We start from the raw sequence: 26,385 nt of genomic DNA, 5'->3' as shown, positions 1-26,385 counted from the left end.
AGAAAGCACTGTCATGGAGCTGAGCAAGTGAGAGAGATGGTCTTTGCTCCTGCCCTGCCGAGAGAGCAGACACAAACTGTAACTCAACTGAAATACCATCAGGGTTATGCTCAGGAACCATAAAAGCAATAGGCACTGCTGCCGTGTACAGAAATACCTCAGCAGGATCTTCTCTGGGGAGCTGGGAAACTCCCTCCCCTGGGTCATTCTCTTCAGAATCCTGAGACAGGATCTCTTCTCCCTAAAGTGAACGTGGTAAATACTTTATCAGGCAAATTCATGCATGGAGCAGAAATAGCAACCCCTGCTGGAACAGAAATACATTGCATTTGGTTGCAAATGAGATTTCTCTGCAGAAATGAGCTGCCCCTCTCGTCCCCCTCAATGTACTGCTTCACTTCGGTGGGGCTGGGGAAAGAAAATGGCCAGGCCTCTTTTTTAAAAAAAAAAATTATGAAATGAGGTTTGGCAGTTTTGGGGCCCCCATCTGGCCCAAGTTGAAGTGCCAGCCATCAGAAAGAAGGGAAAAGGCAAGGGGCAGTCAGGGCTCCTAAATGTCAAACATTGCAAAAATAAAAATTGTCTATTCGCTTGTCTTTGGACAGCATTTCTCAGTGCAGGGGTCCCCATACAAGCCTGTGCACCAGTTATTCCCCATCCGAGCCTACAGAACAGCAATGAAGTGGTGCACAAGGACCTCTGAATTTCACCCAAGTGAGAATCGGTAAAAAATGAATGCTCTCTCAACTTAAAGAGCTAGTGCAAAAATATTCAGCATCAGTTCCACTAACAATGCACAGACAGCCGCTGATCTTTCTCTGAACAAGCATGCTTGTAGTGCAGGCAGTTAAACCAAAAGTAACTCCCATTTTTTAAAATGAATAGGGCCTCACATGACTCTGGGTGCTTTCTATTTACACTACTGTTGGTGGAGATCAGTTGCAAGGGGAAAGGCTTGCGAGAGCAGTGTCTTTCTGTCACTGACTTGTGACAATTCAGTACAAAACATTGGCAGGAGAATATTAATGTAACACAGTGAAGCACTCAGAAGCCAGTAAACACCAAAACATTAAGGCTGCCTGTACAATCTTAACTCAAAAACACCAGGGGCAGAGTTATTACACCACAGTGTCTGAATGACTTGGTCACATACTACAGTTCTGCAAGACCGCTGTCTCATTCAGTGCACAGCCAAGAGGGCAGGAGTAAACAGTGAATGACACCTCTACAGGTGTCTACAGAACTCCTGCCTCATTCGGGGTCAAATTCTATATGCTGACATTATTGGAATTACTCTGGATTTACCCTGGTGCAACTCAGATCAGAATCTGGCCCTGACTACATAAGCTAGCTGGTATGCAGTGAACGAAGCAGAGGAATGCTCACTGAACGATGAGAATAAACATATTAATATAATACACTTACAAATAATTAATTTTATTGATTGAAAACATTTACACTTAGAATTTATATTTTAGTTTTTAAGTGTATTTAAGGTGCAGCTCTACTCTGAAAAGCGACCATGCAAGAACGATTCCTTCCTATCTGCAAACTTTATGAGACTGATCTACTGACTTTGATGACCAAAGCAAACGTATACCTCATCTTACTGATGATGATGATGATGTACAAGATGACAAGACCTAACTTGAGTCACAGTTTCCAGGCTGAACTGCAGGGCTGGACATTAGGAAACAAAACATTGTTTTCTTTGTAATCTGAGCATATTCGATCTGGCATCAAGAGACACTCAATACCTAACCATACCATTAGATTTTTTAGAGTCACTTTTCCAAACTAGTAACACTTGTTTAATTTAATACAAACAATTATTTTTAAATGGCCAATAGCAATTGTATTGTGGGCACATCTACTCTGTTTCTGTCCTAGTAGGTCATTATTTGTCAGTAAATGTCAGACTCTTGCCTCATTCTCTGTGCACTAGATGAAATCATTGTTGGTGACCATGTCATTAAAAACTGTATGATAATGATGCATGCACACAAGGGTCAGAGATAAGGCTGTATGAGCACAGCAATCTTTGGCATTTCCTGACCTTCCAGAGATTAATCATGCAACCTGGACGGTCTTTTCACATCTTTTTAAAATGGAATTTGATTATTTTTCAAGCTTGTCTCAATGTGACGTTTAAGTTGTACCTGTGACAGATATGGCAATTTCCTGCAATATCCGGACAAACCTTATTGAATTAAGTTTAAGTTGGAAGTTACTTGTATTAAAAATTCAAAGGATTATATATTATTGTGGGACTGTATGTAACGTCTTTAGGTGGAGACAGCACTAAAGTAAATGTTGGGAAGCGTTATGAGCTTCCCAGGAATCTCCAGAGGGAGGTGTATGCAAATGTAACTCGTCCAGTTATGCAAAACCCAAGCCTTTTGAAGCTAAGCCCATTGTCTACACATCACCCCTTCCCAGATCAAAGACCCAGGCTGCATAAAGGAAGGGCTAAACTTTTCATGAGGTTGCTTGTTCTGAGCTAGCAGCTGTTATGAACTGTGACTACAGAAAACCTTGTTGGTGGGATTTGAAAGATTCCCTCCTATCTGCAAACAGTACGAGAGGTCGATCTGCTGACTTTGATGCCAAAGCCCTTGTTGAGGTTGGGGTGATCTCTGGTAAGCTTATTAGGATGCATGTAGGTTCCTTTATTGTTTTTAATGTTTTCTCTGTAATGCTTTCTCCTTAGGAATAAACATGGTTGCTTGGAAAGAGCTGTGTGGTAACTTCACTGCGGGAAATTACGCTGTTTATAGCCTTTGAGGAGAAGACAACACAGGCGTGTTTAGCCAGACTGCCTTGCGGGGGAACTCACAGTGCAGGCACAGGGGTGTGTGGCCTGGAAATATCCCAGTCAGGTGGGAGAGAAATGCGGGTCTTCAGCCAAGAGAAGCAACGGCTGGGGAGCTGGAAGCCTGAGAGTGGCTGCCCATGCTGGACCATGGAGAGGGAATACAGGTGCAATTTCCCTGAGCTGTGACAGTATCCAAAGCAAAAAAAAACCAAAACACCCCACTTCACAGGGCTGGCAGTGCTGTGATCCTTACCTGCAGGTCCCTGTTTTTGAGGATGCCCACCCAGAATGCTTCCTGGCAGTGATTGAAGGCCAACATGGCTTTTACTCGGTATACAAATTGCTCCAGGGACTTTTTCAATAAAGGCACGTGGTTGGTCAATCCTAGGTCTTGGTGAATCTAAATATGGGAAACAAACACAATGAAATTACACCTAATTCTTGCTTAGCTTCTCCTGCTCTTTAAATTTTATGCAGTGGGGCATCTTGGTGTAAAGAAGAGATGCAAAAGCAACTACTGTAGTTATTCTCCTGACAACTCTAATGATTCTTAAGATGTTGTACTAGTCTGTAAGCAAGGTTACACTTATCCTTCTTATACAGATGGGCAGGAACGAAGCAACCAGGGATATTGTGTGGCTGGAATAGTCCAAGGAGAATGCTGCCATCTCTAGTCCCATACACTTTTAAGCCTGATTAATATAAAAAAAGATTTAAAATCTTTGCAACCTTTTTTTAGCCTTTTGTGCAAGAGGGAGACAAAATTACTCCTCTGAGCAACCCAAAATTCCTATCCAATATGGAGAAAGGCCCAGTGAGCCCAAACATCCCTGCCCAGCCCCACAAGGGCAGCTGGTAACTCCCACACAGAAATCCAACTCATTCCCCTTTAATCTGTTCAGTACTGTGGAGGGACCAGTTTCTCCTGGAACCCATCTGCTCAGCCAGGGGCCTGTTCTAGCAGTTTAGCACTGTACAGCAGTGATATAAAACTCTTCTGAGTAAATCACATCCTATTGTCTTTGCTCAAGGCTAATCCTTGTTTTGCCAGTCTCCTCTCAGATGGAATCCCAGTCACCCAGTGTCTATCATACATACACTACCTCTCACTAAAATGTACCGTGCATCAGGTAGAGTGATGGAAGCTGCATACTCTGCACTGAGTGCTTTAGGAAGAGGGAGCACAAGATCCCAGAATTCATTTACAAGGCTATAAATCCCTGCTCCCTGGCTGGCTGCCCTCCCAAGTTCCTCTCCTTTGGCAATGCCCTTCCTCCCTGTCTCAATAGCCTCTCCTGTCAGGGTTCCAAAGAGTCCCTACACAGCACACAGGCTCCACTGGGATTCCTGGCTCCAAGCATTCTCACATGGATTAAAAACCTAAGGAAATTCCCTGGTAAAACATTTAGCTAGGCTGGAGTTAAGCTTGTAACTGTCAGGTACTGAAGAGAAAAACTGAAGAGAATGCTGATGCTGTTATTAGTTTCCTCCAAAGAGATGCAAACATGGTCTTGAAAGGCACACTTAGGGCCATCCGCTCTGCTGTTACACTTCTTCCTCTGCTAAAATGGACGTCCCAAGCACCAGGCCTTCAAGCAGAAACTGCCAGGGGCCCTGGGACAGCCAGAGGGATGGGCAATGGGATCTTCCTGGGACAGGAACATCAGCGTACCAGATCCTGGGCAGTCAGTCAGTCTGAGGCAATTGAACCTTCTCTGCTCCTCTGCCAGCACTGGGATAGGCAGAGGAACTTTGCATGGCAGCATGGGGTCAAAGTCAAGACATGGATTGGTCTATTTGATGTGTAGTGAGGTGGAGCGGCCTCCCTTCCCACTCGAGAACAAGGGACAGCTATAGGTGGGAAAAACGTCCTCTGCCCTACCTTGATCTCTCTGTGATAGCTGCAGAATTGATTCAGCTGAAAGCCAAGCTCTGCAATGAACAGAGGGCTGGGATGCCTCCCGCTGAACAAATCAGGTGAATTACTTGCTCGAAGTGGAAGCATTCCCTGCAGGAGGATCCTGCTGGTTGAGCTAGCCTGTCTCCTAAGCAAGATGCCAAGTAGCAAGCAGGTGAGATTCTGCCCAGAGGAACAGTTTTTTTTTGTCTCCTTGGCTGGAGAGCTGCTTCTTGTGTCTCCTCTTGTTAATGTAGGGTAGAGCTGACATAATGATTTCTGGTTTCAGAGTAGCAGCTGTGTTAGTCTGTATTCGCAAAAAGAAACGGAGTACTTGTGGCACCTTAGAGACTAACAAATGTATTAGTCTCTAAGGTGCCACAAGTACTCCTTTTCTTATAATGATTTCTGTCAACCCTGTCTACAATCCCTGACCCAAATGAGACAGGAAGGCTGCTCCTCATACTTTTCTGCTAGTATCTACAGAGATAACCATGTGCTGGGATCTCTAGGGGCACTCCTTTCCATCGGGGAGGGAGTGAGGGGTATTCCACCATCTCAGGGAAACATGCAGGCTACATCCAAACCAATCCTGTTCTTGTAGTCACCTTCCTGCAAGCTCCGTTGAGAGAGCAGGGAGAGAATAGAGGTCAAGCATGTTGCTATGCTCAGGGTCCTACAATGGAAGCCAGAATTCCCAGTGGCTGCAGGACCTTTGAGCGTAGTCCTCCTCATGTCTTTAGCCTTTGACAGATGACGCTTTGTGGGGAGCACAATCGCTTCCTCCCTACTAAAGGAAGCCCCAGATGTGCCAGTTGCTGTGATGGGTCCGGCACTCTGCTCTTCACTGGTGACAAAGCCTGAGGAGGGAATGCATTTGTGCCACAGCGTGAAGTCTCTTTTGTGACGGTGCACCCCATAAGGCTTTATGAAAACATGCTTATGAATGTGTGTGTGTATGTATGTATATATATATATAACATAACTGGAATATGTTTTATGCTATATATGCCATGTAACAAAGCTATGTAAAGGTTATGATCTACTGAATATATTCATTCTATTTGTATGCATGTGTCGTTGTATTCGAAGTTATGAATATTGGCTGTATACTTGTTTGATTTTAAATAGCCTTAGTAAGGCATTTGGTCAGCTTCTTTAGAAAGGAATTTGCAAGTTAAGTGCCCAGTCAAGAAGCACTTAATGGACAATGGATCTTGGAAGGTTGCAATCCACGTAAGAAGTCTACATGAGGATGTTCAAGGTAGCGTGTGAACCATGGCTGCTACCTGTAAGTTCTGAGTCATGCATGGACATGTGACTTGCCCATGTGACTCCAAAACTCTATCTTGTAGCTGGAATTCTACAGAGGGGAAGGGAGGGGTATCCACCCGCAAGAGAAAGTCTACTTAAACCTCTGGGAGACCCCTCCATTTTGTCTTCAGCTGGCTCAAGAGATAGCCTCTCCACCCCCAAAGATACCTGAAAGAAACTGGAACAAAGGACAGTAACTACAGGGGGGGTGAGTGATTGCTGGACCCAGACTAGAAGACTAGTCTGTAAAAGGAAGCTTACGGGAAAGCCTCTGAGGGTGAAGTTTTTTTCTGTATTCAGTTTTCTTACTGTATTAGGCATAGACTTGGGGGTTTTATTTTATTTTACTTGGTAATTCACTTTGTTCTGTCTGTTACTACTTGGAATCACTTAAATCCTACTTTGTGTATTTAATAAAATCACTTTTTACTTATTAACCCAGAGTACGTATTAATACCTGGGGGCTGGGGGTCAAACAGCTGTGCATATCTCTCTATCAGTGTTATAGAGGGCTAACAATTTATGAGTTTGTCCTGTATAAGCTTTATACAGGGTAAAACGGATTTATTTGGGGTTTGGACCCCATTGGGAGTTGGGCATCTGAGTGTTAAAGACAGGAACACTTCTTAAGCTGCTTTCAATTAAGCCTACAGCTGTTAGGGGACGTGGTTCAGACCTGGGTCTGGGTTTGCAGCAGGCTAGCGGGTCTGGCTCAAACCAGGCAGGGCACTGAAGTCCCAAGCTGGCAGGGCAGGAAAGCAGGGGCAGAAGTAGTCTTGGCACATCAGTTGGCAGCCCCAAGGGGGTTTCTGTGATCCAGCCCATCACATTCTTGCGCTGCTGATGTGCAGCTGATCAATAGCTGAGTTAGGGAGCGATCTGGATCTTTCAATGCTTGAGGGTGGCTGCTGCCACAATCAGCAGCTTGGAGGATACCTAGGAGGCTGTGCATAATGAATAAACCTACAGTGAGAAGGAATGGGAGAAGCAGCTAGCCTAGGTCCTGGAATCCCAGTGCAAAACCTCATGGTGGCAGGCAATATAGTCTGCAAGCTTAATATACTAAAATCTCTTTCCAAGGCAAGATAGTGATAGAAAGGTAAGGGAAGTGTCATTTGATTCATAAAAATCTACAGAATCATAATTTCAATAGTGCCATCCTCTGTGGCATGGCAGGGGGAACTTGCTGCCCCATCCACCTGGCTCCCAGTTCCAGGTCCTCAAGTTCGTTGAAATTTTGATAATACAATGTTGTTTGGAATGGGTCGAGCTGGTATCATTGAAAGCCCCTTCTCCCACGAGCACAATGGTACTAAACATGACAAACCTAGAACAATTCCATAGATATATATTGGAGAAAATGTTTAAAAAATCAACATTTTATGAAAGCACAGTTGAACACAGGCATGCCAAACATGCAGCCCTCACAAGATAAGCTGTGTCCCTTGACTGCCAGTCTGTGTTATTAGTTAATGCTCAAAACAGGACACCTGATTCGTTTTTTTTAATGTTACAGATGACTATCAATGGAAGGAGTGCTTCAAGCTGATTTGCCATCATCAGCAAAAAAGCGGTTCAGTGATATTGATTATCAGCTTTGTTTATTATGCCAAGAGTGGTACCAAGGCACGGGGTAAGACATCAGTATCAGGCCAGAAATTACTGGAATCCATCCCCAAACAGTACGCACACAGCTACATAACATACATTACATAACATAATTAATTACACCCCAAACTAATTTATTACAAAATCCTTGTTTTTACTTTGGTCTTAATCATTTTTAGGCATCAATGGGGAGACAAAGACTACCAACTAGCAGCTGAATCTTTGGAGAATACCACCATGGGTGGACCGGGCTAAACACATTTGGTGGCACCTTACATGCTATAAGAAGTGGGCCCATAAAATGAATTTGGAAGGTTGGTGAGGAAGCACATTGACCATCAGAAAAAAGTTGAAGGTGCTGGGACAAGTGCCAGCTGTGGCATGCATTTCGAGAAGAACACCTGCTTCTTCTTCAGTAAGCTGGAAGTCATCCCCTTAAGCACAGTTTCAACACTTGAGAGAGGTATGAAACTATATGAAGCAGTCACTCTTAGAGAGAACATTGATAACACTGGTTATCACATTGAGTGCTACACCAAGAATGCATGTAATATGTTGTGTCAAAAGGTAAACACAACAGAACCAAATATTGATTGTACTACTGCAAACTGAGACTCAGCTGGAGTTCATACATTGCTTCACAGAGGCTCTAGTGGATGGGAAAGTGGTGGTGATGTCTGAAGCAGAGGCTATGAGCAGAGAAATATGTACTTTGAATGGGACTGAAGAGGAGCAAATGCTTAGCAGAAAGGCTCTTAAAGCACTTACTGAAGATGAACCGCAGGATATGGACATAGTTTTTAGCAATCCTATCCACTGAAATGAATCACAGAGCATATCCTTAAAAGCTGCAAAAGAAGTGGCACTATCAAAAGTCGAAGAAAGCACTAATCTCAACTGTAATATGAAGACACTGTTTGTAGCTGCAAAATTTTCACAGAAAAGCATTTTGTCCAGTACCTGGACATTTCAGGGATCCATAGCTGATGCCAAACCTGAAAAAAATAACACTGTGTGACATGTACTACTACTACTTTAAGTTTCAGAGTAACAGCCGTGTTAGTCTGTATTCGCAAAAAGAAAAGGAGTACTTGTGGCACCTTAGAGACTAACCAATTTATTTGAGCATAAGCTTTTGTGAGCTACAGCTCGCTTCATCGGATGCATACTGTGGAAAGTGTAGAAGATCTTTTTATATACACACAAAGCATGAAAAAATACCTCCTCCCACCAAAAAACAACCTTACAACAAAAAAACTTCAAATCCAGACTCCAGCGAGAAACTGTTGAATTGGAATTCATTTGCAAATTGGACACAATTAACTTAGGTTTGAATAGACACTGGGAGTGGCTAAGTCATTATGCAAGGTAACCTATTTCCCCTTGTTTTTTCCTACCCCCCCCCCACAGACGTTCTTGTTAAACTCTGGATTTGTGCTGGAAATGGCCCACCTTGATTATCATACACATTGTAAGGAGAGTGGTCACTTTAGATAAGCTATTACCAGCAGGAGAGTGGGTTGGTTTGTGTGTGTGTGTGGGGGCGTGGGTGAGAAAACCTGGATTTGTGCTGGAAATGGCCCAACTTGATTATCATACACATTGTAAGGAGAGTGATCACTTTAGATAAGCTATTACCAGCAGGAGAGTGGGGTGGGAGGAGGTATTTTTTCATGCTCTGTGTGTATATAAAAAGATCTTCTACACTTTCCACAGTATGCATCCGATGAAGCGAGCTGTAGCTCACGAAAGCTTATGCTCAAATAAATTGGTTAGTCTCTAAGATGCCACAAGTACTCCTTTTCTTTTTACTACTTTAAGTGGTGCTTTGGTGGTTGCAGTGATTTCAGCAGCAGCAAGTATGACAGTAAGCAAGCAGAGCACAAGGCTGCTATTTTACTGCAAAGCCTCATGTATGAGTGCTTGAGTGAAACAGCTTTCCAACACATACACGACAACCATGAGGCATATGCATAATCTACCATTTCAAGTGGCTGTCGGTTTAATAATTCATTCCAAAACATCCAGCAAATTCCTCAAGCAGCTTTTGCACAGCAGCTTTTGACTGCTCCACTGACTACTACAAAGTTCTCTGCCTGGAGACTGCAACTGCAAACAGAGTTCTTTGCCTCTTGGAACCGAATGAACGTTCCCCTAAACCTCATCAAGGGTAGGTGTATATTTTGTGCTGTGGATAACTTAGACTTCCTTGAAGGTACAGGAGATAGCAAAGGTACTCTTCATGCTGCTGTGATGGTTTGCTATCAGGAGTGTATTAATGGGGAGCAGTCCCAGGCTCAGGTGCTGTCAGAAACATTTTTCAATCACTCAGACCATTAAATGCCACTGCACTGCCAGGTTTCCAAACCCTTTCAGGGTGTCACACCACTGGAAGGTTGGTTGGAAATGCCAAATTATCATATTGGAAGGCATTGGATTCAGCCTCCATAGACTCTCTCCTCACTCTGAGGGTGCTCAGAATGGATGAAGCAGTAACTGACGCGATCATGAATGCACTGGAGGCGTTGATATGCTGAGTTTATCATTTGAAAATCAACATTATGACACTTGCGGAGCTATGTTGGTGGATGTTTGCCAAGAAGCAGACAACAGGAGAAAAATTACCACCAACAAGGGGTGCATTTATACCTGCTACCAAGAGGGCAAATTATCAAGCAGTGAAATGGCTCCAGGATGATTGAGTGCATCCAAAACTACCCTTCCTTGTCAGGAATGGATGGGTCTTGGAGGATGGATTGATCACACTTGTGTGTGAAATACTATGCGCTCCCGAATCAATCCTTCAGCTAATCAAATGCTCGTGTGCAAAGACCAGATGCTCATCACCCTGAAAATGTTTGGCCAGCAGCCTGCCATGTACCGAGATGTGCGAATGCGGCACCGACAAGGATCAGTGTGAGACTGTGTCTAGCAGTGGTGCCCTAGACGGAGACAACACAGATGACGACTTTGATGAATAAATGTTTTCAGTCCTAAATGCCAAGTCTAACTTCCCTAGAATTACCAAAGAGCAGTGTCTTTTTTATGTAAGCCATGCATCCCTGTGTTAAAGTATAATTAAACAACCGCTGATTTTTAAACTTTTTTCTTGCATATATATCATAAAAGGCCTTGTTCGACATTTGTCATGTTTGGTACTATTGTGTTTGTGGGAGAAAGGGCTTTTGAGTGATACCCAACTCAACCCATTTCTGACGACATCGTATCAGCAATATTTCTACCAACTGGAGGACCTGGAGCTGGGGAGGACTGTTGTGGGGAGTGAGTCCCCCTTGCCAGGCCACAGAGGATGAGACCGTTGAATTTATGATTCTGTAGATTTTTATAAATCAAATGACCCTCCCTTACATTTATATCATTAACTTGCCCACGGAATTACATACTCTCCCAGACTAATGGGCCTGGACAACAGAGGAGTCCAAGCAGATGAGTAAACCTGGGAAGCATATCCCCTGGGACAGCTGGCAAGGGAGCGCAGAACAATTTGCAGGCGTCCGTCTGTGCTTATTAAACCCAGAGCAGCTTTGCTGTCAGGACACTTCAACCATGACAGGAGCTTTATACTGGTCACATTCCTGTGAAGAGGAGTCCTGTGTGGGACCCCTGGAGACACCATGTGAGGGTGCAGTGGTAACAGACAGACACACAGAGAAATCAACATAGATTAGTAAGGCCTTGTGAATACAAAAGCTAGTGCAGAATCTAGAGTCTCCCTTACCTTTGAATGGCCACACATGTGATGAAGTTGTCTGGTGCTCAGCTGCAAAGTTTTCAGCAAACTCTGCACATCTTCCTGTAATAAAAAGGACCCCCTGGGTCACTGGTACTGTATTTTCAAATCCATAAGAATTTGCTACCCATCACAAAGGATAACTTGGAAGCAAGACTATCAGCTCTCCTATTCATCCTACCAGTGCTACAGAGATATAAAGACATACGCTCTGCCCACTCCACAGAAAATACCCAACAAGTTAAGACACGGCAGCCATAAGGGAGCTGAACTCTGCATAGTCTCATAACCAACAAGAGAATGTGCTCACCAGACATGTATCATGGACACCACTCTGTTCCACAGCTCTACAAAACAGCCAAGTCAAGCCAGACATTTTGAACTGAATCTGTTCTCTATTCTCTAGCACAGAACCCTGCACCTATAGGGTCAAAGTGCCTTGGAGCCGGGGAAATCAACTTTTCACAAGCAGCTTTACCCACTGGCTGAAATGTGATAGCAGTCATAGAGCAGCCAGCCCCATATTGCAGCCCAGACAGCAACAACATGTGGTCTGTAATGCCCCCACCAAGCTGAGAGACGGAGACCAACATCTTCAAAAGTTTGTGTGGACACAAGCAGCAATTTGGGGACTGTCTAGAGACTCTAGTGAGGACTGTGCCTAAAGATCTTCAAAGCTGGCATTTGAGCACACTCACACTGTCCAAGTGCTCTGAGACTTGAGCTCTTCAAAGGGGTGGGGGGTCTCAGAGATGGCAGCCCAGGAGAGAGCAAGAGAAAGCACGCTCCTGCCTCCAGAAGCAAGGGGGCAGAGCTACCTAGTTCTCTGCAGCCTGGGAAGGACACTCCAGGAGAAGCGTTTAATCGGGCACATTCAGGCTGATGTCAGATGAGTTTGGTTTGTTAGCACTTATCACAAACACGCTCCCTCCTTCCAAAGACTGCTCAGAGACTGGCAGGTCAGACACCACATTCAGCGTGGTCACAGAAGCCCCTGGAAACATCAATGTTTTGGCGCCCAAATGATTTTTATATGCATTTGGGCTGCATCTCAGTCCCAGTCATGATACCTTGAAAGCCTCAAATTCTAGGCAACTATGGAACTGTCTCAGAGTAACAGCCGTGTTAGTCTGTATTCGCAAAAAGAAAAGGAGTACTTGTGGCACCTTAGAGACCAACCAATTTATTTGAGCATAAGCTTTCGTGAGCTACAGCTCACTTCATCGGATGCATACTGTGGAAACCGCAGAAGACAGGGTGGGAGGAGGTATTGTTTCATGGTCTCTGTGTATATAATGTCTTCTGCAGTTTCCACAGTATGCATCCGATGAAGTGAGCTGTAGCTCACGAAAGCTTATGCTCAGATAAATTGGTTAGTCTCTAAGGTGCCACAAGTACTCCCTTTCTTTTTATGGAACTGTCAACATACTTTTTCCAATGGGCCAGACAGTCATGTTGCAGACCACAATATGTGAACAAGTCATTTTCAGCCAAACTCTCAACTACTCTGAGGCACCCTCCTAGTTCAGCAAGAATCTCCAGCAAGGGGTGGCCAACCCTCTGCCACACTGGGTATCACCCAATGGTTTTAGGGCATCAGCCACACCACTAAACCTCACAGTCAGAGTCTGGGGATGGAGGCAAGAGAGAGGAGCAGCAGCAGGTAGGAGGACTGCTGCCAGCACCCTAAGGCCAGCGGCCTAATGATCTCCCACAGCAGAGCTGCTTAGTGGTGCTGTTTGATGTGGTACAGAAGGAGCCAGCCAGGGCTGATTGAGGAAGTGCGGTTGTGGCTCCACTATTAGCCAGTGTTTTGGCACCAAAACAACAAGCTCCAGCTGTTCCCGTACCCTGCGCATGTGGTGTCCCAGCAATCAGTTTCCAGCCAGAGGATTCTGTGTGTGTGAAAAAAGGCCTGGCCTGGAGATGTTAAGAGTAACAAGAAGGGTTTCTTCAGGTACGTTAGCAACAAGAAGAAAGTCAAGGAAAGCGTGGGCCCCTTACTGAATGAGGGAGGCAACCTAGTGACAGAGGATGTGGAAAAAGCTAATGTACTCAATGCTTTTTTTGCCTCTGTCTTCACGAACAAGGTCAGCTCCCAGACTGCTGCACTGGGCAGCACAGCATGGGGAGGAGGTGACCAGCTCTCTGTGGAGGAAGAAGTGGTTCGGGACTATTTAGAAAAGCTGGACGAGCACAAGTCCTTGGGGCCGGATGTGCTGCATCCGAGAGTGCTAAAGGAGTTGGCGGATGTGATTGCAGAGCCATTGGCCATTATCTTTGAAAACTCATGGCCATCGGGGGAAGTCCCGGACGACTGGAAAAAGGCTAATGTAGTGCCCATCTTTAAAAAAGAGAAGGAGGAGGATCCTAGGAACTACAGGCCAGTCAGCCTCACCTCAGTCCCTGGAAAAATCATGGAGCAGGTCCTCAAGGAATCAATTCTGAAGCACTTAGTGGAGAGGAAAGTGATCAGGAACAGTCAGCATGGATTCACCAAGGGCAAGTCATGCCTGACTAATCCAATTGCCTTCTATGACAAGATAACTGGCTCTGTGGATCAAGAGAAAGTGGTGGACTTGTTGTTCCTTGACTTTAGCAAAGCTTTTGACATGGTCTCCCACAGTATTCTTGCCAGCAACTTAAAGAAGTATGGGCTGGATGAATGGACTAATAAGGTGGATAGAAAGTTGGCTAGATTGTCGGGCTCAACGGGTAGTGATCAATGGCTCCATGTCTAGTTGGCAGCCGGTATCAAGTAGAGTGCCCCAAGGGTCAGTCCTGGGGCCGGTTTTCTTCAATATCTTCATAAATGATCTGGAGGATGGTGTGGATTGCACCCTCAGCAAGTTATGCAGATGACACTAAACTGGGAAGAGACGTAGAAACGCTGGAGGGTAGGATAGGATACAGAGGGCCCTAGACAAATTAGAGGATTGAGCCAAAAAGAAATCTGATGAGGTTCAACAAGGACAAGTGCAGAGTCCCGAACTTAGGACGGAAGAATCCCATGCACCGCTACAGACTAGGGATTGAGTGGCTAGGCAGCAGTTGGGCAGAAAAGGACCTAGGGGTTACAGTGGATGAGAAACTGGATGTGCGTCAACAGTGTGCTGTTGCTGCCAAGAAGGCCAATGGCATTTTGGAATGTATATGTAGGGGCATTGCCAGCAGATTGAGGGACGCGATCGTTCCCCTCTATTCGACATTGGTGAGGCCTCATCTGGAGTACTGTGTCCAGTTTTGGGCCCCACGCTACAAGAAGGATGTGGATAAATTGGAGAGAGTCCAGCGAAGGGCAACAAAAATGATTAGGGGTCTAGAACACATGACTTATGAGGAGAGGCTGAGGGAACTAGGATTGTTTAGTCTGCGGAAGAGAAGAATGAGGCAGGATTTGATAGCTGCTTTCAACTACCTGAAAGGGGGTTCCAAAGAGGATGGATCTACACTGTTCTCAGTGGTAGCAGATGACAGAACAAGGAGTACTGGTCTCAAGTTGCAGTGGGGGAGGTTTAGGTTAGATATTAGGAAAAACTTTTTCACTAGGAGGGTGGTGAAACACTGGAATGCTTTACGTAGGGAGGTGGTGGAATCTCCTTCCTTAGATATTTTTAAGGTCAGGCTTGACAAAGCCCTGGCTGGGATGATTTAGTTGGGGATTGGCCCTGCTTTGAGCAGGAGGTTGGACTAGATGACCTCCTGAGGTCCCTTCCAACCCTGATACTCTATGATTCTATGATTACTCTCCACTCTAGCAGACATAGGCCAAGAGACAGAGATCCATACCATGAGATTTGTGACATCCAGCTTCTAATATTGTAGTGCTTGGTACCTGAGAATGAAATCAGGCACTGAAAAACTCCACCTGGCACAGACTGCCACCTACTGACCTACCAACAGCGCTCTGCTACCCTGTTAATTTCACTGGCTACTCACCAGCTTGCATGCATGTCTTCTAGCCCGCTGTTTGATCTGGTGGGCTGGAGGACATGACATAAGTCATCTCAAACCTGCCTATTGAGTGTATTTATCCATCACTTGTAACCAAAGTTCACAAATGAGAGGCTTGCTTTAATCCCAGTTATGTTTAGCTGACCGCACAGCTGAAGTGATGAAGATGGCTTTTCTCAAGTCTGCATTGGCTAGGAGGCTGCAACCATTATTTTTGGATGTAGACTATGTAAATGTGATCCATGCTTTTGTCCTCTCAAGATTGGACTCCTGCAATACACTCAAGAAGCCAGCTGCTGCATTCTGCTCTTACTTCAGCTTCCAAATGGATTTGTGCTGGAAATGGCCTAACCTGATGATCACTTTAGATAAGCTATTACTAGCAGGACAGTGGGGTGGGAGGAGGTATTGTTTCATATTCTCTGTGTATATATAAAGTCTGCTGCAGTTTCCACGGTATGCATCCGATGAAGTGAGCTGTAGCTCACGAAAGCTCATGCTCAAATAAATTGGTTAGTCTCTAAGGTGCCACAAGTACTCCTTTTCTTTTTGCGAATACAGACTAACACGGCTGTTACTCTGAAACCAGGCAAGTCTCTGTGCCTCTGAAATTCTTACCCTGTGCTTTTTAAAGCTGTAATCCAAGAGAGGCATGGCAAGCTTCAAGAAGGCTTCCACAAAGAGGCGGCCATACTGTGAATGCAGAAGGATGATAAGTAAACACATCACACACTTTTTCTTATTGCATTTGGCTATTCCACCAACCAAACTCTAAATTCTTCTTTGAATGAGCCAAGGGCAATTCCACCTTAGCAAGGAGTTCAGGTAAACAGGGAAAGGTTCCTCCTCTCTTTTAGGGCATTCTCTTCTAAAGGTCCATCACAGATCTCTCCTGCTTAAGGGCTAGATTTGGATCTCCATATCCTATGAGGAGTCTCACTGGAATCCAATTGCAAACAAGTCTGGTAGCTTTAGAGGCAGGGATATTTCCTTTTGCTAGTGATTAAAGTTCCTGGCACGCACACGGACTATACCATATCACTAGGAATATAAAATGAAACAATAATAATAAGTACACAGCAATGAAGCAGCCAGTCTGTGAGGTCCTGGAAAGGGGAGGGCCATGTAGGGGAACACACTGCTGCCTTCTGGGCTCAGTGTGAAAGCTGCCTGCAGCTGTTCTGTGAGCCCTCACTGTACTTGTTGTGTTATGTGTAGGATTCCATAGGCAGCAGAGGCTGGGGAAGTACCAGCAGTGGAGCTCCAATGGAGTCACGCTGTTAGGCATTCTGGGCACAAATGAGGGCAGAGTCCAAGAGCCGGTGCACTTGGGCATGAGATAGAGGCAGATCTGCTGCCTGACCTAATAGAGAAGAGGAACTCTGTAACCGCTCCCCACCCCACCAAGGGAACAATTCCTGAAAGACCACAATCAGGCTGCCATTCTCTGCAATCTTGAGTTCTCACTTACCTTCAGGCAGATACTGAGCACAGGCCTGCTGTCAAACACCTGCTCGGAGAGAACGAGAGAGCCAGTTCAGGGGGAAGGAACAGTGAGAACAAGAGCAAACAGGTAAGAACTAGCACTTAGCTGATGGTATCCCCAGTGTTAGGGGTAACACTGGGAAGCCAGGCTCAGCTGGAACCCATTCCCAGATCTAAGTGTGGGGGAGTGGAGGTCTTGTGTGACTAGTGTGGGGAGCTGGATGCATATTCATGTGGATAGAAAACAGTGGGGTGTGCAAGGTACGGTGGGTGTGTAGGGGGTACATCAGTGTGACAGAAAAGAGGAAGAGAGAATGATATTGCAACCAAGCCTAAAGAAAAGAAATCATCATTGGATGAAAAGTGCTGTCCAAGGCTCAGAAACTGGCTAGGAAACAAAGAGTTTCAGTGGTCAGTTTTCATCATGGTGAAAAGGTTAACATCTGGAGTACCAAGGTACAGTGCTAAGAGGGATGTTTACTAATCTACAAAGGGAGGGGAGTAGGGAGGTGGTGACATTGGCAGATGACAAAATTATTTAGGCAAGTCTGCAGTTCCTCAGAGTTTTCTCCAGTCCTGAGACCTAACCCAGCTAGGGGACTGGACAACAGGACAACATATAAAATTCAGTATTGATAAGTGCAAAGAAATGCTCTTGGGAAGGAATAATTTTAAACTATTCATATACCTTGCGGGGTTCTAAATTAACTGCATCCATTCTGCTCAATGTGCAACTGCAATCAAAAATCAAACAACATGTTGGGATGCAGAAGGAATGGGACAGAGAATGACTGGCAAGCTTGCAAAGGTTGTAAACTCAACGGCATTTCTGTGTCTTTCTGCCTAGAACACAATAACTTTTGAACAATGAATCGGCTCAAAATTCCAGGGAACGTTTTAGGAGTCAATGACCAGAACCCTACTGATTTGAGGGAAAACTATAAGGGGAAAAATGGAGGAACACACCAAGCCCTTGACATCTGTTTAGCACAGCTTCAATTGGCTATCAAACAACTAGTTGATGGTACGCACTAACACCAATATCCTTACTCACCCTCCCAGTACAATTCAACATGTTGATACACCGACAATTTTATCTCCCAGGCAAATAACAGTGTTGGTGAGGAAGGAGATGTGAGGGGACTGGGAGCGTGCACACACAGCCCCTGGCATGGGGGAGAGAATGGGGGATCCTCATATGGAGGAGGGGGAATGGGAGAAGACAGAATCTCTGGTAGAGAGGGAGACTGGGGAACCCTGGTATGGGGGAAAGGGGAAAACACAGAGTGCCTGCCATGGGCAGGCAAGGAAGAAATGGAGGACATGGAGGGAATGAGAGTGAACACAGGGCATCTGGCATGAGGAAGAATGTGGAACTGTTGAAGAAAGGAATGGGGAGCAACAAACCTCTGACATGGGATGAGTGTGAAATATGGGGCACACAGAACTCTTGGCAGGCGGGAAATTAGGGGGAGTTGCATGTAACGTCTATAATAGAAGGGATGAGATGGGAGGTTGGCACACAGGAGCTTGTGGGGTGAATGGAGGAAAGCAAGGAGCTTCTGGGATGTGCAATGTGCTCAGCTCACACTAGCTACAAAGTGAGCGAACATTCACACAGAAAATATAACACCACAGTTCTATAAACCAAGAGTATATCTTCCTCTGGGATGCTAGTTCTGGTCACCCCATCTCAGAACAGAGATAGCAGAATGGGGTTCACAGACAGGCAACAAGAATGGTTGGGGGTATGGAAAGAATTCACATATGCAGAGAGACTGAAAAGGTATACTGACTATGTCACCTCAAGACAGGATACAGAGGTAAAGTTTTAGACACCATGAATGACATGACATCTGTTAAGTACATCAGAAGCAGGAAGCCGGTCAAACAGTCAGTGGGGCCACTAGACGATTGAGGTGGTAAAGGAGCACTCAAGGAAGATAAGGCCTTTGCAGAAAAGCTACATGAATTCTTTGCATCAGTCTTCACGGCAGAGGATGAGAGGGAGGTTCCCACACTTGAGCCATTCTTTTTAGGTGACAAATCTGAGGAACCATCCTAGATGGAGGTGTCAAAAGAGGAAGTTTTGGAACAAACTGAAAGTTAAACAGTAATAAATCACCAGGAACAGATGGTATTCACCCAAGAGTTGTGAAAGAACTCAAATAAGAAATTGCAGAACTACTAAGTGCACTATGTTTCAGAGTGGTAGCCGTGTTAGTCTGTATCAGTAAAAAGAATGAGGAGGACTTGTGGCACCTTAGAGACTAACAAATTTATTAGGGCATAAGCTTTCATGGGCTAAAGCCCACTTCATCAGATGCCTGCAGTGGAAAATACAGTAGGAAGATATATATATATATACACACACAGAGAGAACATGAAAAAATGGGTGTTGCCATACCAACTCTAATGATACTAATCAATTAAGGTGGACTATTATCAGCAGGAGAAAAAAAAACTTTTGTAGTGATAATCAGGATGGCCCACTTCAAACAGTTGACAAGAAGGTATGAGTAACAGTAGGGGAAAAATTAGCATGGGGAAATAGTTTTTACTTTGTGTAATGATCCATCCACTCCCAGTCTTTACTCAAGCCTAAATTAATGGTGTCCAGTTTCCAAATTAATTCCAGATTTGCAGTTTCTCGTTGGAGTCTGTTTTTGAAGTTTTTTGTTTGTTTTTTTTTTTTTTAAGGATTGCAACTTTTAGGTCTGTAATTGAGTGACCAGGGAGGTTGAAGTGTTCTCCGACTGGTTTTTGAACGTTATAATACTTGACGTCTGATTTGTGTCCATTTATTCTTTTGCGTAGAGACTGTCCGGTTTGGCCAATGTACATGGCAGAGGGGCATTGCTGGCACATGATGGCATATATCACATTGGTAGATGTGCAGGTGAAACAGCCTCTGATGGTGTGGCTGATGTGATTAGGTCCTATGATGGTGTCCCCTGAATAGATATGTGGACAGAGTTGGCAACGGGCTTTGTTGCAAGGATAGGTTCCTCGGTTAGTGTTTTTGTTGTGTGGTGTGTGGTTGCTGGTGAGTATTTGCTTCAGGTTGGGGGGCTGTCTGTAAGGACTGGCCTGTCTCCCAAGATCTGTGAGAGTGAGGGATCGTCCTTCAGGATAGGTTGTAGATCCTTGATGATGCATTGGAGAGGTTTTAGTTGGCTGAGGGTGATGGCTAGTGGCGTTCTGTTACTTTCTTGGTTGGGCCTGTCCTGTAGTAGGTGACTTCTGGGTACTCTTCTGGCTCTGTCAATCTGTTTCTTCACTTCCGCAGGTGGGTATTGTAGTTGTAAGAATGCTTGATAGAGATCTTGTAGGTGTTTGTCTCTGTCTGAGGGATTGGAGCAAATGCGGCTGTATCGTAGAGCTTGGCTGTAGACAATGGATGGTGTGGTGTGGTCTGGGTGAAAGCTGGAGGCATGTAGGTAGGAATAGCAGTCAGTAGGTTTCCGGTATAGGGTGGTGTTTATGTGACCATCGCTTATTAGCACCGTAGTGTCCCGGAAGTGGATCTCTTGTGCGGCTGGTCCAGGCTGAGGTTGATGGTGGGATGGAAATAGTTGAAATCATGGTGGAATTCCTCAAGGGCTTCTTTTCCATGGGTCCAGATGATGAAGATGTCATCAATATAGTGCAAGTAGAGTAGGGGCATTAGGGGACGAGAGCTGAGGAAGCGTTGTTCTAAGTCAGCCATAAAAATGTTGGCATACTGTGGAGCCATGCGGGTACCCATAGCAGTGCCGCTGATTTGAAGGCATACATTGTCCCCAAATGTGAAATAGTTATGGGTGAGGACAAAGTCACAAAGTTCAGCCACCAGGTTTGCCGTGACATTATCGGGGATACTGTTCCTGACGGCTTGTAGTCCATCTTTGTGTGGAATGTTGGTGTAGAGGGCTTCTACATCCATAGTGGCCAGGATGGTGTTTTCAGGAAGATCACCGATGGATTGTCGTTTCCTCAGGAAGTCAGTGCAACCACACACCACACCACAGAACCACTAACTCAGGAACCTATCCTTGCAACAAAGCCCGTTGCCAACTGTGTGTGTCTATTCAGGGGACACCATCATAGGGCCTAATCACATCAGGCACACTATCAGAGGCTCATTCACCTGCACATCTACCAATGTGATATATGCCATCATGTGCCAGCAATGCCCCTCTGCCATGTACATTGGTCAAACTGGACAGTCTCTACGTAAAAGAAAAAATGGACACAAATCAGATATCAAGAATTATAACGTTCATAAACCAGTCGGAGAACACTTCAATCTCTCTGGTCACTCGATCTCTGACCTAAAAGTCGCGATATTACAACAAAAAGACTTCAAAAACAGCCTCCAACGAGAGACTGCTGAATTGGAATTAATTTGCAAACTGGATACAAATAACTCCGGCTTGAATAGAGACTGGGAGTGGATGAGTCATTACACAAAGTAAAACAATTTCCCCATGTTTATTCCCCTCCACTGTTCCTCAGACGTTCTTGTTAACTGCTGGAAATGGCCCACCTTGATTATCACTACAAAAGGTTTTCTTTCCCTCACCCCCTGCTCTCCTGCTGGTAATAGCTCATCTTAAGTGATCACTCTCCTTACAGTGTGTATGATAACACCCATTTTTTCATGTTCTGTGTGTATATAAATCTGCTCACTGTATTTTCCACTGAATGCATCCGATGAAGTGAGCTGTAGCTCACAAAAGCTTATGCTCAAATAAATTGGTTAGTCTCTAAGGTGCCACAAGTACTCCTTTTCTTTTTACTATTTCTTTTGTTTATCATTTTTACAATGCAAATATTTGTAATAAAAAAATATACACTTTGATTTCAATTACAAAACAGAATACAATATATATAAAAATGTAGAAGAACATCCAAAATATTTAGTAGATTTCAACTGTTATTCTATTATTTAACAGTGCAATTAATCGTGATTCATTATTCTGAGTTAATTGTGATTAATTGACAGCCCTAAAATTAAGCACTGTGTGCAAAAAGAACGGAAGCTACATTTTCATGTAAAGTCAACAGGAAAAACAGGTTGTGGGGGGATGTGAACTCAAGATGCCACCACCACACTGAAGAACAAACTACAGGAATGCCTTTCAAAAGTCTACTGGACTATAACAGGGGGTGCAAAGACAAGACCCTATTATCCATTTCACTGTGGACCACCCTTGTAGGAGTGGGATGATTCATGAAGGAATGGATCCTGGATTGACTGAAAACCAGCAAGCTCTGTAGAAAGACTTTGTGGGTGAGAAAATGCTTTAGTCAAGGTTGTAACTTGGTAAGTTTTAGTCTCCAGAAAGCATGTCATTCTCTTATTTTATTTATAACTATTTCTGTTTCCATTATTCTTACTCAATACTTACTTGAATCTGTTCTTTGTGAATAAATTTATATTTGTTTTCACCATAAATTGATTACAGTGCTGTGTTGCTCTAAAGGACCTGATTCTGAATTGTAACCTTCTAGCTGTGTGTTCACTGTCTCTTTGGGGACAACTTACCTGGTAATTACTGAACATGTCCAGTGACTGGGGTTGGATACTACAGAGGGACGCTTCTCAGGAGTTTGGGGACTGGGGTACACAAAGTGTTGTGTAAGGCAAAGTGAGGGCTGGCAAAGTCCTGAATTTATCTGGGTGGTGAACTGGTACATAGTTTAACACCAGCAAGTCTCTCTCTTGCTGAAATTGGTGGGTAGCACAGTGATCTACACAGTGGACACCCTAAGAAAATGTCACAGAAGGGTTGGAAGGATTTTGTTTTCTCTCTAATGCTTTCACTTTAAGAATAAATTTGCTTGTTTAGAAAGAACTGGGTGGTAACTTATAACTGCGGTCAATTACACTGTTTATAGCAGGGGTGGGCAAACTACGTACCATGGGCCAAATTCAGCTTGTCAGAGCTTTGAATCTGGCCTGCAGGATTGCCACTGCCGTGACACTGCTCGGCTAAGTTAGGCTCCCTGTCTGCCCTGGCCCTGCGCCGCTCCCGGAAGCAGCCAGCACCACATCCCTGCAGCCCTTGGTGTGGAGGGGGGGAGGAGGGGAGAGGGCTCTCCATGCTGCCCTCACCTGCAGGCACCGCCCCCCACAGCTCACATTGGCCAGGAATGGGGAACCGCGGCCAATGGGAGCTTCGGGGGAGGTACCCGCAGGCGAGGGCAGCGCGTGGAGCCCTCTGCCCCCCGCTCCCCCAGGTATGTAGTGCCGGCCGCTTCCGGGAGGGGAGCAGCACGGGACCAAGGCAGGCAAGGAGCCTGCCTTAGCCCTGCTGCGTGCCGCTGCCACCCCGGAGCCACTCAAGGTAAGCAGCGCTGGGCTGGAGCCCGCACCCTGAACCCCTCCTGCACCCCAACACCCTGCCCTGAGCCCCCTGCCACACCCCTCCTGCACCCCAACCCCTTGCCCTGAGCCCCCTCCCGCACTCCGCACCCCCTCCTGCACCCCAACCCCCTGCCCTGAGCCCCCTCGTACACCCCGCACCCCTCCTGTGCCCCAACCCCTTACCCTCAGCCCCTTCCTGCACACCGCAGCCCCTCCCGCACCCCAACCCCCTACTCCAGCCCTACATTCATGGCCCTGCATGCTATTTTCCCACCCAGATGTGGTCCTCAGGCCAAAAAGTTTGCCCACCCCTGGTTTATAGCCTCTGAGGAGAAAGCAAAGTGCAGACGCTGTCCGGTTTAGACAGTCTGGCTTGCTGGGGAATTCACAGTGTAGGCAGGGATCTGTGCAGCCTGAAAAGCCCTAGTCAAGATGGAGAGAGATGTGGGTCTCAGCCCAAGAAAGGTGACAGTTGAGGAGCCAGGAGCCTAAAAGTGGTTGCCCTTGCTGGACCACAGAGGAGGAATACAGTTTTCCTAAACTGTGACAATTAGCAGGAAGTGTCCCTGGAGTCAGGTTATCCTAGAATTGCCTACGGCAGGTTTCTAGATCTGCCTCTGAAGCAGCTAACACTGGTCTCTGTCCGAGTCAGGAGACTGCACTGAGTGGACGAAGAGTCAGATACCGTTGGATAATTCCTGTGTTCCTGTCCTTCTCCAGGGCCTCTCTGCTTCCTCCTTTCTTTGTCTGTATTATTTGTCCATACAAAAAACTATGCTACTAGAATGCTAAGGCTACAAGAGTGAGGATGTGCCAAAGTGAAGGTTGAATGTGCCACCCCATGAGTACACACTGCAGTTGGCTCTGATTACACGATCACAGACCATTTCTCCAAAATAGTGTAAGTCACATTGTTTTCCTTGCATGCTCAGGCATCGATGGGTGGGACTCTGCTGGGAAGGTGAAAGGAAGGAAAGATGAATGTGCTCACCTTGACCAAGTTAACAAGGATATGGAAATCCCGCACCGCCATGTTCCAGTGCAGCAGCTTCTCTAGCTGTACCTGGGGAGTGACAACACAGTAATCCAGTCCTGTTGTCCACACAAAGCCATTGCATTTCCCTTCATATTACTGGATGCTACTACAGTATGCACTGTGCCTGCACACAGAGGGTAAAGAGCCCAGATCCTGCCAGAGCCTGAGGCATCACTGCTGTGCAAAGGGGAAGGGACATGTTTGAGAAACAGTGTTTGAGATCCTACATCTTAAAAGACTCCACAAACATTTACCCGTGAGTGTCAAAATCATTCAGTAGCCATTCCAGCTTTCCTCACCTGCCAGATTTATACTCTCTCCATCTGATAAATGTATCTTTCTATTCACCCTGGAAACAGCCGGGGAGAAACCACTTTCCAGCTCACGAGCAGAGTCCACAGTCACACATTCAGCCATGTGGCCATTCAGACACAAAACACAACCCACCCCCATATCATTTGCTAGAACTACTAGATAAGTTTGTTGCCCATGAAAACACAGAAGACAATGTCTGGAAAGAAGCAAGCTCCACCAGTGCCCAGGCCCATAAAATGACTGGGAATTAATCATGTACAATCCACCTACTTGATCCCAACATATGCTCCCTATTCAAAAATTCCTTCTTACTCCTAGGTGGGTGCAGGACCTATCTATTCCACTTAATTTTACTAAGTTTAGTCCTGTTTTCTGGCAACGCATGTTTTCAAAGATTCTGAGGCCAGAAGGGACACTGTGATTATCCAGTCTGACCTCCTGTATAACATAGGCCAGAGAACTGCCCCAAAATAATTCCTAGAGCAGATATTTCAGAAAAACAGTCAATCTAGATATAAATTCCATGGTTAATTACTCTCACTCTTAAAAATGTATGCCTTATTTCAAGCCTAAATTTGTCTAGTTTCAACTTCCAGCCATTGGACTGTGTTACACCTTTTTCTGACTGACTGAAGAGCCCATTATTAAATATTTGTTTCCCATGTACATACTTATGGATTGTAATGCAGTCACCCCTTAGCCTTCTCTTTGTTACATTAAATATATTGAGCTCCTTGAGTCTACCATTATAAGGCAGGTTTTCTAACCCTTTAATCATTCTTGTGACACTTCTCTGAACCCTCTCTAATTTATCAACATTATTGAACTGTGGGTACCAGAACAGGATGCATTATTCCAGCAATGGTTTGCATCAATACCAAAGAGAAAGGTAAAATAACCTCTCTACTCCTATTCATGACTCCCCTATTTCTGCATTCTAGGATCATATTAGCTCACAGTGGACCTCATGTTCAACTGATTATCCCTAAATCCTTTTCAGAGTCACTGCTTCCCAGTATATAGTCCCCCACCCTGTAAGTATGGCCTACATTCTTTGTTGCTGGGTTAATGGGGAATTTGGCCAGGGTACCAGCTAGCTATTAAGCAGTTTGGTAGACTGCCATACTCAAAAGGTTATTTTGTGTGTCTGTGTTTCGGCTACCTGCCTGGACATCATTGTTAAGACACTACTACTGTAGCATTTTCCTGCAGTTTCCTGGCTTGTGTTTTGTAAATCCCTGCTGGAGATCTCAGATGTGTTTGCTGGCCTACCTCACTTGAGTCCGATGGTTTCCCAGCAGGAATGCTTCTCACTGAATTCTCCAGCTGAGCCATCATCACTTGGAAGAAAACCGGAAATGTCTGCCTGGAGAGAAAAGAGCCAAGAGCCCATTAAAGACTTATGGGCAGCTGTTTGTGCATCTGGTTCGGGTGCTTGTTAGGGGCTTATTCCTTCACCCGCTCACTTCCCTGGTCCTTCTCGCATGAACAGAGAGCAACAATACCCAAAGTCCAAAGGTGCAAACAATTCAATGTTTATTCGGGTGAACTTCCAGCAAGCAATGATTCCAGTTTCCTTCCTTAGTGTCCCCCTTCCCAGCTCTGACACCACAGAGCCTTACACCTGTGTCCCTGTTCCCATTCACCCCTTTAGCAAAACATGATTCCAATTTCCTCCCCCTTAGCAAAACATGATTCCAATTCCCCCACCCCCATTCCCCCGCTTTCTTCCTGATTGACTGCAGACTATATAGTAAAACCTGAGTTCTGCTTAGCTATACCTTAACCAAAAATTTTACTGAAATTTAACTAACTAATCCTAACATATTGTAACATGTTTCAGGGTATGTCTACACTA

At 45.2% G+C, this 26,385-nt stretch overlaps 1 protein-coding gene across 2 annotated transcripts in view; it reads right to left on the bottom strand.

Annotated features, from left to right (window-relative positions):
• Positions 1–26,385, bottom strand: part of FANCD2 (FA complementation group D2) — a 171,667-nt gene that overhangs the window by 3,512 nt on the left and 141,770 nt on the right. For both annotated transcript variants that reach the window (XM_077822553.1, XM_077822554.1), the window contains 7 exons: positions 25,800–25,893; positions 24,168–24,239; positions 16,811–16,849; positions 15,958–16,032; positions 11,374–11,448; positions 3,069–3,215; positions 158–241 (listed from right to left, as the gene is read on the bottom strand). In XM_077822553.1, the coding sequence (XP_077678679.1) occupies positions 158–241; positions 3,069–3,215; positions 11,374–11,448; positions 15,958–16,032; positions 16,811–16,849; positions 24,168–24,239; positions 25,800–25,893 (586 nt within the window). The remainder of the gene's footprint in view (positions 1–157; positions 242–3,068; positions 3,216–11,373; positions 11,449–15,957; positions 16,033–16,810; positions 16,850–24,167; positions 24,240–25,799; positions 25,894–26,385) is intronic.

The sequence above is a fragment of the Eretmochelys imbricata genome, chromosome 7, assembly GCF_965152235.1.
Source record: "Eretmochelys imbricata isolate rEreImb1 chromosome 7, rEreImb1.hap1, whole genome shotgun sequence".
Classification (NCBI taxonomy): domain Eukaryota; kingdom Metazoa; phylum Chordata; order Testudines; family Cheloniidae; genus Eretmochelys; species Eretmochelys imbricata.
The sequence above is the reverse complement of the archived record's forward strand: the minus strand, read 5'-3'. Positions and strand labels throughout refer to the sequence as shown.